The following is a 10,939-nucleotide window of genomic DNA, read 5'->3' on the forward strand; positions in this document are numbered from 1 at the left end:
CATCCTCATTCAGCATGCTGTATTTATACCACTTGATTTAATTCACTCCTCAAAGATTTTTACTGTTTGTTATACGGTATCAGGCTGGTTATTTTGTCCAGTCTGTAGGTTTTTCATTTTTATCTATTAGAACCCATAACCTCACATAAGGAAGAAAAACTCATTAAAAATTTAAATAAGAGTGAACATCTGAAAACTGCATAAAAACACTTGCATTGTTTGGTCTATAGTTTAAAAAAAACAAACAAAAAAAAACATAACTTCATAAGCTTTTTAATAGTCTACAAATGTTACCACAACAGATAAAAATATGTTATTGTCCATGGGATGCTTTTTTTAGTGTTTGGAGCCAAACCTAAAAACATGGAGTCAGAATCCTCTTGGTAGTCATTACGAGAAAAGAAAAAAAATACAATCTTACAAAACTGATGAAAAACAAAGGAATTTTAGAGGACAGAAACTGGCAAAAATGTGGAAGAAGATTTAATGGGGTCATTATGGAAGAAATGACAAGAGGCTGGATTTACAAATGCAACTAGAATTACATAAAACACAGATTGATCATTTATAACACGAACTGAAAACCTGAATAAGTTTAGAATACTCGAAACGTTTGTTGAAACTAATTACATACCTCACAGTTTTTGAGCAAGTTAATTACAATATTTAAGATTGACGCACTTATATTTTTCTAAAACAATTAAAACAAGAAGGAAAAAAAGGAAAGAACTCAAAACTTAAAAATCCAAACTAACCAAAAAATTTGAGGTAGACTAATCAGTTTCCACAAAATTTTTGAGTTTTCTGAACTATTTGGGTTTACAGTACAGAACCAGAACCAAACTGCAGGTGTTCGAGGTGTTAGAGCTTAGAGCTTGGAAGGAAAGCAGAGAGAGTTCTGGCTGCAAGTTATGAAACTGTGAGATTTGCTTTTTTTATCTGTTTGTGCAAAAATGTTAAAGGGGTCATAGAATGCAAAACCGAGTTTACATTGTCATAGATGAATAACGATAGTTCAGTGGGTGAAATGGACGTACAGAGAAGTTCAAACCCCATTGAAACATCCTTTCTCTGCAAATCTCACAATTCTAAACTTCCACTGTAAAAAGGGCGAATCCAATCGAAGCCCTGAGTTCACGTCAACTGTGGGATGTTGCCTTATTTGGTTCTGGCCTGTACTTTTGTCACGCCTCAAAATTGACATATAGACCAGCCCACTGGTTCACTGGCCCGAGGGTGGGGGGCCACTAACTGGACTGGACCTCAGCAGAGAGCAATAAGCTGCCCGTCCTGAGCTGAACGAGGGGGGGCGGGGGCCGGTAAGGCAGGTGGCGGGCAGAACGGGGCCGCCGGTGTCCAGGCTACTGTCAACGGGTTGGGTTCAGTCACTCCGTCCCCCGCTGGCTCCCTGCCCCCGTCCACCAGGGTTCCCGGACCAGCCCTGGAGCTGACGGCTCGGTTCGAGTGCCCTGTCTGTTTCGACTACGTGCTGCACTGTAGTCGACTAAAATCCTGGACAATTTTAAAATTCCCCCGAACATTTTTTTTTAGGTATGATAAGTAGGACATGTCCGGGAAAAGGGTGACGTCTGGTCACCCTACCATATCAACAATTTCGATGTTTCAGTGAGTTAGTGCTTGTTGCTATGATGCATCTTTGCTCAGCAGCTTTGCTCGTTGTAAACCAACCAATCAGCACACAGCTCATCTAAATATTCATGAGCATACCATAAAAGGAAGAACATTTTAATTTCATTCTAGGGCTTTTAACCAGGCTTGCATTAGGGCTCATAGAACAGCAAACATGCCATTTTCAGCCCAACTAATGTTACACACCCTATTCAGAGACCTTAAGGACCAGCACCAAATACCCTATATAATCATTCTATGACCCCTTTAATATATATATTATGGCAAACGCCTTTCACTAATTTTTGCATGTGGTAAGGTAGTTCAAACTTTAGTGGCCATTCTTATATTATATCCAACTGCAAAAACCTCTTAAATCTGACCTGGGAGTGTATATTAAAAGGGAATGTATGTTAACCTAACAAAAAACAAATGAAGCAAACAAAAAGAGATAAGATAGTAACGAGTAAACTTAAACCAAGACTTGGATTCAAAATAGTATTTAAGATACTTAAAAAACAAAACGTGTTATAAAATGGCATCAGATAAGTGATTTTTATATTTCATGTTTCAGAAAACACTGTATGCAGCTTCATCCTCCAGGATTACCTTTTTTAAATGACAAGTTAGGTCTCAGACTTAAGTAAGATATAACACTAATTAAACAAAAGTGGCCTGAATTTGTGGCCAACACTATTTAAAACTTTATAAGGAATGATGAGGGCCTTCTTCCATGCATATTGTTGTAGCAGAAATTACAATGATGCCGCACTCATTCGCTGGAAAATAATATGAATTCTCACTTCAGCATCTTTACATTGGCCAATCTGAGTTTATAGTTTAAATCCCTGCTACTACAGAAGGGACTTAGATGTTGATTTCAGTGGGAGGAAGGTGAAGTCGTGGTTATCCGGGTCATCCAGTTGCTTGACTAAATACCAGAGATGTGTTGAAGGATTCGGGTATGTTTGGACAGATATGGACTGCTTCCCCTTGTTTTCCAGCCCAGCTGCTGGGATTTTTAGAGTGGTATTGATCTTCTCATCAAAGTGTTATTTCCCAACATTGTGAACTACTGCACTTGTGATCGTTGAAGTGGATGATTTGTGCATGTTGTTGAACATAAACTGAAACAAGAAACGAGCCGCTAAAGCAGCCCTGTATCATGTAGCCTAATAATTTATCGAGAAGTGTGTTTTGAGTTTGAGAGGAAGGGAACATTTTGTGCATTAATGGCACAAGTTTTTTTGTTTTGTTTTTTCTATGGGGAGGTGAATAATGTTAGTGTGCGTGTGTTACACCTGGATAGTACTGAAAAGCATTGAGTTCAAGGTTGTTCTGATGCCACTTGAGAGTTTATGAATGAGGACTTTTACAAGGTAACAACATGAGGCCCCAGCACATGTTCCTTAAATTATGCCAATTCTCAGGCGATGGCATCTGCGTTCTATCTATCTTTGTGTTTTTATTGAGGGAGGACTTTGGTTTAACCCCACTTTAAACATTAAGACCTTCTGAAAGAATAAGTCTGAAAGTCCAGGTTCCATTTTGATAAGCTGAGATATTAGTTGGGATAACCAGGGTTGTATACACACCAAGACAGACGTATGCGTGTGGAAGTGCATGGTGGTTTGGAGAGCATGATTCTCTCGCACGTATAGGCTACTAGTCTAATGGGAGCTTTTCAAAATAAAAGCAATAAATCATTCCAATAGATTATTATTTATACCAAGGAATTCTTCGTCTTTTTAGTTAAAAAAAATAAATTATCAAGCGCACAATTAAAAGAAAATTCTATTTAATAAAAAAAAATTGTGGGTTTTATTGGAATAAATGTAAAGTTAGAAACATAAAAGCCTATAGAAAGAAATAAAAATCGAAAACAAAGCAAACATTTAATCTACAGCTGGTTAAATATTTGCCAGGGCATAAGTGTGGCAGTGGCTAGTAGTATATTTGCTTTGCCAGAGTTTCGGTTAATCGCCGGGAGACGCGGTTCAAGCGAACCGCCTCACCTCCGCTGATGTTTATTTTCAAGTAGAGGAGGGGTGAGGGCATTTCCACGGTCTATCTGAGGTCATACGATCCTCTTCAGCGTGGATCCATAAATGAATGGTGGGCTCGACAGCCACACCATGGCGGACCTGTCCCTGATTGGTTCGGTGCGCGGCAGGAATAAACACTCTCTGAGTATATATATTGCTGCAAGGTGTGACACTTCCAAGAAACAAGAAGTCTCTCTTAGAAAAGCTACTACAGAGCAGCGGTCATTCAGCATCACCCAAAGATTCAGAGAGCGACAGGATGAGGGCGCAGATCCAAAAAGTTCCTCAGATTGTTGAGCTGCTGAAGAAGAAGTCGGTGGGGCTGCAGCACTTCAAGCCCACATCCTCCGTGTGCGTCCTGGAGCAGAAGGATGCTGTGGAGGCTGCGCCGTGTCCACATGCTGCCTTCAGGGCGCACAGTTTAGACGCGATCCCGGGGCCCACCAACTGGCCCCTGGTCGGGAGTCTGGTGGAGCTGCTGCGAAAAGGAGGACTGACCAGACAACATGAAGCCCTGGTAAACATCCTTCTAATATTTAAGATTTTTTTTTTAATTATTATCATTATCATTTATCGATAGGATTCTAATTTTATTTATTATAATAATATATCTGACGAATAATTTATTAATTTCAGATTGATTATCATAAGAAATTCGGGAAGATCTTCCGGATGAAGCTGGGGTCTTTTGAGTCGGTGCACATTGGCGCTCCTTGCTTGTTGGAGGCTCTCTATAGGAAGGAGAGTAATTACCCCCAGAGGCTTGAGATCAAACCATGGAAAGCATACAGAGACCTAAGAGATGAGGCGTACGGACTCCTCATTCTGTAAGTAGAGCCTCTGGGCATCATCTGCTGTTTCCAAAGCGGAGGCGCACATGCTGAAGCGCGCTGCTGTTGTTGTTTCGCAGGGAGGGGAAAGACTGGCAGAGAGTCAGGAGCGCGTTTCAGCAGAAACTCATGAAGCCGACTGAGGTGGTGAAGCTTGATGGCAAAATAAATCAGGTGAGACAATTCAGCTAGAGATGGTTACTGCTTCTTTTTGCTTTTTAATCAAAGTTTCTGCGATCAGCGACTGATGCGTTCGTGCGCTTTTTGGAAACAGGTGCTGACGGACTTCATTAGCAGGGTTGGAAAAGTAAGCAACAACGGAAAGATTGAAGACTTGTACTTCGAGCTGAATAAATGGTCGTTTGAGAGTAAGTTGATTTTTAAATTATTATTAAGAATAAATTATTATTCTTAAACATTTAAATAATTATTATTAAAACTGAATTCATCTCTGATCTTTTCCTGCTGCAAAGCGTTTCTGTTTTCTAGCTTTTTAAGAATAAAACAAGACATACCATATAAATTATGAATAGAAATGAAACCAAGGACTATATTTCAAATGAACTGTGTCCTATTTTTACTTATCAATGTCTTTTATTTGTCCCACAGCGATTTGTCTCATCCTGTATGACAAGAGATTTGGTCTTCTCCAGGAGAAAGTCGATGAGGAAGCCATGAACTTCATCACAGCTGTGAAAACAGTGAGTCTCAGTCTTCTCTAGAAGTTTCTATGTAAAATTTAGATGATGATGATGATCTGTGAGGCTGTTCAGCTGATTTTTTTCCCTGTAGGGTTGAGAAACATCATAGTTCATCAGGTTCATATCAGCTGGCTAGGCTTAAGTCACTGCAATAAAGCAGCTCTAGAATATTTGTATCTATCCAGAGATTGATCCCCTAGCCTTTTATCTGATTCACAGCAGAAATGATGTTTGGGACTCAGAAATGTAACAGGGGAATGGGGTCATAAATAAGTAGATGTAAATAGGACTGAATCAGAGACTTTGACTAAGAGTGAGAATCACATCCCACGTTTGATGCCTTGCTTCCTGTTTTTCTGCTCTCCTTAGATGATGAGCACCTTTGGTATGATGATGGTCACACCAGTGGAGCTCCACAAGGGCCTTAACACCAAAACATGGCAGGACCACACCGCAGCATGGGATCGCATTTTTAACACAGGTAAACAAAACAAAAAAAAAAGAGAGAAGTTTGTGCTTTGAAGTAAAAGATATATCAAAAACAAGCATAAATATTCCTGCCTGGAACATTTCTCTCATTCCTTAAAGCACGTGTCAAAGTTCTTTTATGTGACACACAAACCATTCTGAGTTCACTTCCAGTCAGATGATAGATAGGAAAATAACCGAATGGGCAGGAGGTTTGATTTCAACCGGCTCTCTTTTTGTTTTTTGGACTTGGCACTCAGGGTAAATAATGGTTCAGCATTGTAGTAAACTGCCTGGCCTGAGGTTAAGAAGTAGGCTATGCTAAATATTTACATCAACAAGACTTTAAGTAACAAAGAGGATGACGTTGAAGACGGTGACGTTAGTCGCTAAAAATGTCCCAGAATGTACGGATTGTGTTTTCAGTCTGGTGGAAAATTTTTACAAGATTAACAGGAGAATTGAAAGGAGACTGAGTTGGGCTTATTAAAGTGGATTAGTGTGAGTTATATCTTATACCCCTTGAGAAAAAAAAAATCTTGTGACATAATATATTATATAAAAAGTTTGTCAATCTAGCAAATGATATATGATGATATATATATAATTCCATGTGTCAGAATGTCATCAGGCTACAGAAATGTTTTATCACATGCAATAATCTTTTACTTGCCACAAAAATGAAACAGTGTAAATCAAATTTAGATACTAAAGATACTGAAACAACTCGTCCTTTAATAAATTTTTCTGTTTTTAAATCTGAAAAAATGTGGGGTTTTCTTTGATGACAATGGTCCAAATTTCACTGCTGCCTCCTGTAGCACTTCAAAGAAAGTTGTCTTTTCTCCATTCACCACCCCAGCAATGTTGAACAGTGATAATTTGTCACTGATTACTGAGAAAGGAGCTGAAAATGATCCCTATTATGTGTAAACAGCGATATGCAAATCCTTGTGTTCACACATTGATTGCTTTGTATTCCCTCAGCCAAAGTCTACATTGACAAGAAGCTGAAGAGGAATGCCGACAGAGATCCAGATGATTTAATCGGTGACATCCTTCAACAAAGCTCCCTCTCCAAAAAGGAGTTGTATGCAGCCATCACTGAACTGCAGATTGGAGGAGTTGAAACAGTGAGTCACACTTTCGTAATACATGTTCAAAACTTTCCAAACTCTTTTATACGAAACGTAAACCAACAACTGATCAGGAACAGGTAGCAGATGTCTTTCATCTGGCTTTTGAAAAAGATTTTTCCATACCTGTACATTTCTAATGCAGCACAGGCTACTTAAAAAAATAAATAAATAAATAAATAAATAAAGGATATCTTTTTGACATTCAAATTTATCCAGCATGACTTTTCAAAGATTTAAAATAAAACCAGATAGCATTTTTTTTGACATGACCAAAAATAGCCAATTGTAACCCAAACTAAATCCCTTCTTTTTACTTTTACACTGAAGTATTATAAACAGCTAACTTAACCATATATAAAACATTTGATCTTTTTAGGTTTGTGGATCCCTAGCAGCTAGTTAGCATAGCTACACTCAATATATATATGAAATACCGACATAGCAAAATGACTTACAGAAGTAGCTAAGTTGGAAAAATCTTTACAGTTTAACCTTTTTTTTTTTCTGTTAAAACCATTTATTTTGGACCTCCATACATCCCATTTCAGCTGCATCAATAAACATAACTTTCAACTTACCTTGAACTTACAACCTATTTTATACAAACCGATAATTTTAACACAATAGCCTCCTCAGTTTTTGTGCTTCTAAATTTTAAATAAATGCAGTTTGAATTTACGTTTCCCGCCTTTGAGAAACCGCAAAAATTCCTTAGCTCCTTTCAGGACCTCACAGAGGAATGCTCTGAATACTTGCTCTGCCAAGTGACATCTGCACAGTGCTTCCCTCCTTAATTTGTATCTCTTACTGTTTTTACAGACTGCCAACAGCATGCTGTGGGTTATTTTCAACCTGTCACGTAACCCTGCTGCTCAAAAGAGGCTGCTGCAGGAGATCAGAGAGGTTGTGCCTCAAGACCAAGATCCCTCAGGGGAGCACATCAAGAGCATGCCCTACCTCAAGGCCTGCCTCAAGGAGTCAATGAGGTACTGCACAGCTTCCTGTTGGATAGGTCAGGGGGTGAGATTTCCATAGAGTAGATCCTAAAAGATCTAGGTTGAAAACAATGTCAATACCTCAAGGTGTACTCAACACACTGATCACACATATTGTCAAAGGTTGTGCTCAATCAGGGGGGATTCACCATTAAGCAATGCTCAAGTTCCTGGGGGCCCTATAAAACTCTGTTTACATAAATGGTTAATACAACTATTCCTTATTTGTGCACATTAATTATGTTTTTTGATATCTAATATGCCATCAGAGCGCTTATATTAGGTGTTTCTCACCCTTACTTTTGCCGTCGCCTTTTTGGAAACACAGAAAGGAGCAATCAGTTAAGAGAGCTTAGCACTTGGAAAAAAACTTTATTTCATTTCGAGACAGCATAAAAAGTCAGCTGAGCACAAAACAGAGAGAAAAACAACGAGAAAAGGGAGAAGAAGAGAGCGACAAAACGTAGAACAAATTATTTATGTCTATTCTATTAAACTATCTCTGTGCCCAATCATTATATTCGGAAAGAGAACAATAGAGATAAAAATAATTCTTCATTGAGTATTAGCACAGAATCAGTAATCCTGAATGCTATTTGGATTTACACACTTCAACTATGCTTGCTAAACTTAGTCACCTTTTAAAGGTTCAAGCTTAAACAGTCATATTTTTTGAAACCATTACATTCCCACCAGTGCCACAGAGATCAAGAAGGGAAATATTACACACATGACTGCCTCAAAAACAAGCTTCAAGTTTTTGACTTTTTGGTAGTCAACCGGGTGGCATGACCACCAAGCTTAAATTCAGCCTCTGGTCACATTCACATTTTTTCTTTTGCCTTTCTTCCATTCACTTTCCCCGCCTTCTCAGACAGTCACAAGAGCTGTCAGACAGGTTATTTAAGGCAAGCAGTGTAAAAACATCACAGGTTATGTAAATGACCTCTGATCACAGATTATACTCACCTCACCAAGCAGCGCTAAGAGTGTGTCTGCCTTCTATTAGACGGCTTAGCATGTGTGATATGGTATAAGTCAAGTTACAAGTTTTTTTTTTGTCATCCTTACAGGTTGTCCCCATCTGTTCCCTTCACAAGCAGGACGCTGGACAAAGACACTGTGTTGGGAGATTATGCCATTCCTAAAGGAGTGAGTAGCTTACTTCTTATTGCACCTTACGTTAGGAGATTGACATTAGATTTATCTAGAATGAGCCTTAAAATTCTGGTCCATACTGTCAAACATTGGAGTTAGGCCCTTCTAATGTCACAAAGCCAATAGGTCTTACTCACTCATATTTCACTCAAAATGAGCTGAAAAATAACCTTTACTGTTCTGCATTTACAGACAGTGTTAATGATTAACAGCCATGCAATCGGCTCAAACGAAGAATACTTTGATGATGGGAAGCAGTTCAAACCTGAGCGCTGGCTGCGAGAGAACAGCACCATCAACCCTTTCGCCCATGTTCCTTTTGGTATTGGGAAGAGGATGTGCATCGGTCGGCGCCTGGCGGAGCTGCAGCTGCAGCTGGCCATGTGTTGGGTACGGTTACCGCTGACAACATTATGCAAGTTTGCCAGAGATCATTTTAAAAAGATTTTCTACAATGATGCATTATTATTATTATTATTTTGTCCTGCAGTTGGTCAGAGACTACGAGATTGTGGCGACAGATAACGAGCCCCTTGATGTGATTCATTCGGGGCTTTTGGTTCCTAGCAGGGAACTGCCAGTGGCCTTTGTCAAGAGATAAGGTAAGAAAACAGCAGTTTATTCATCAGTGTGTGGTACCAGTTTATTGAAATGTTAATGTTATGCAGAATATAAATCACCAGAGAAACAAGCCATACATAAAAGTCTGGGGAGGGTAATCCTAATCCCTGAAACTTTAAATGTCACAAACAAATAATCCAAAATAGGGAATTTGAAGAATATATATTTATTCTATTTCTTATAATATGCTAGATGTTTGGAAAAAGTTTAGAAAGTAAATATAAAGGATGTAGGTTAATCTTGTTTTTTTTTTTGTTTTTTTTTTTATGAAAGACTTACTGGGATATGCCTCAATTTGCAGTACCCGTTTTGGCCACTAGGTGCTGACATCAACACGCTATACTGTACTGGCTGTAACTAGCTTTTGTTTACAATATATTTCCTTTTTCAAGTTAAATACTTGTACTTTTCGTTATACATTAGTTAATTTCTAGATTTATTTCAGATGTGAGAGGATATTTTAATGAGCATATGTCCTTGAGAGGATCTTAAGTGGTCAAAATAACAACCTAAGCATATAATGTAGAGAAGGGATGTATTTTACTTTGCCATTTCATTTGACTCAGACTGATAATTTCATCCTTTCCTTCCTTTATAGGCCTTGTGTTCATCTCCTCTGGACGAAGCAACAGAAAGTCTTTACTCCTGATGGTCCAGTGACTCCCTAAATGCTGCTGTGTACATAAAGAAAAGTATATATCTATAATTTTGTGCCATAAATACCTCAAACATATTTAAAGTAAAATGTAAGCCTATTAAAACTGACTTAAAGAACAGTTGTAATTACTAAACTGAATGTTTTATCAAGGCAGCTTTTTAAAATGTCTTATATTTAGAAAAAAATTACTTTATACTATTCCTTGTTTACTAACTTTTATATATATGTATGTATATAAGAGCCATGTCTGCTATAGAAGTGTATTTTTGTTATATATATAAAATGTAATTATACTTGTCTTATGTATTGTATATTGTAAATATTGCATTTATCTAAATAAATCTGTTATTAAATGTATCAGAAGACTCTTTATTTTCCTCACCCAATTTAGAATGAAATGATTTGATGTATTAGAAGCTCCGATGGAACTAAGTAAGAAAAATAACATTTTGTGTTTTAGAATGTTGAAATGAGGATGCAACTGATGAATTAAAATCCCTATTGTTTACCTTGGAACTTATGTATGACTATACAAAAACATTCAGAAATTAATGTTTAAATTCAGTGGATACTACATATGTTGGCCATGCCTCGTTAATAGCAATATTAATAGGAGTGTTGTAGTGAAGACGGCACCAACCAAGACCAAGGAGTACCTAGACAAGTCCAAGACATTTAGAGGCAGACACCATGTA

The 10,939-nt window shown here is 38.0% G+C and overlaps 1 protein-coding gene across 1 annotated transcript; it reads left to right on the forward strand.

Annotated features, from left to right (window-relative positions):
* The first annotated feature begins 3,779 nt into the window (after nt 1-3,779).
* On the forward strand, nt 3,780-10,497 carry LOC107097105 (1,25-dihydroxyvitamin D(3) 24-hydroxylase, mitochondrial). Its single transcript, XM_015394110.1, has 12 exons — nt 3,780-4,191; nt 4,311-4,501; nt 4,585-4,678; nt 4,779-4,872; nt 5,114-5,205; nt 5,575-5,686; nt 6,661-6,806; nt 7,632-7,798; nt 8,881-8,959; nt 9,158-9,355; nt 9,456-9,567; nt 10,185-10,497. The coding sequence occupies exons 1-11, from the start codon at nt 3,934-3,936 to the stop codon at nt 9,564-9,566; spliced, it is 1,542 nt and encodes a 513-aa protein (XP_015249596.1). The 5' UTR covers nt 3,780-3,933; the 3' UTR covers nt 9,567; nt 10,185-10,497.
* Nucleotides 10,498-10,939: the final 442 nt, after the last annotated feature.

The sequence above is a fragment of the Cyprinodon variegatus genome, unplaced genomic scaffold, assembly GCF_000732505.1.
Source record: "Cyprinodon variegatus isolate N-32 unplaced genomic scaffold, C_variegatus-1.0 Scaffold672, whole genome shotgun sequence".
NCBI lineage: Eukaryota > Metazoa > Chordata > Actinopteri > Cyprinodontiformes > Cyprinodontidae > Cyprinodon > Cyprinodon variegatus.

Coding starts and splice junctions, on each gene's coding strand:
- LOC107097105 (XM_015394110.1), top strand. CDS start 3,934: ATGAGGGCGCAGATCCAAAAAGTTCCTCAGATTGTTGAGCTGCTGAAG. Junction 4,873..5,113: donor GAATAAATGGTCGTTTGAGA/GTAAGTTGATTT, acceptor TTTGTCCCACAG/CGATTTGTCTCATCCTGTAT. Junction 6,807..7,631: donor AGATTGGAGGAGTTGAAACA/GTGAGTCACACT, acceptor CTGTTTTTACAG/ACTGCCAACAGCATGCTGTG.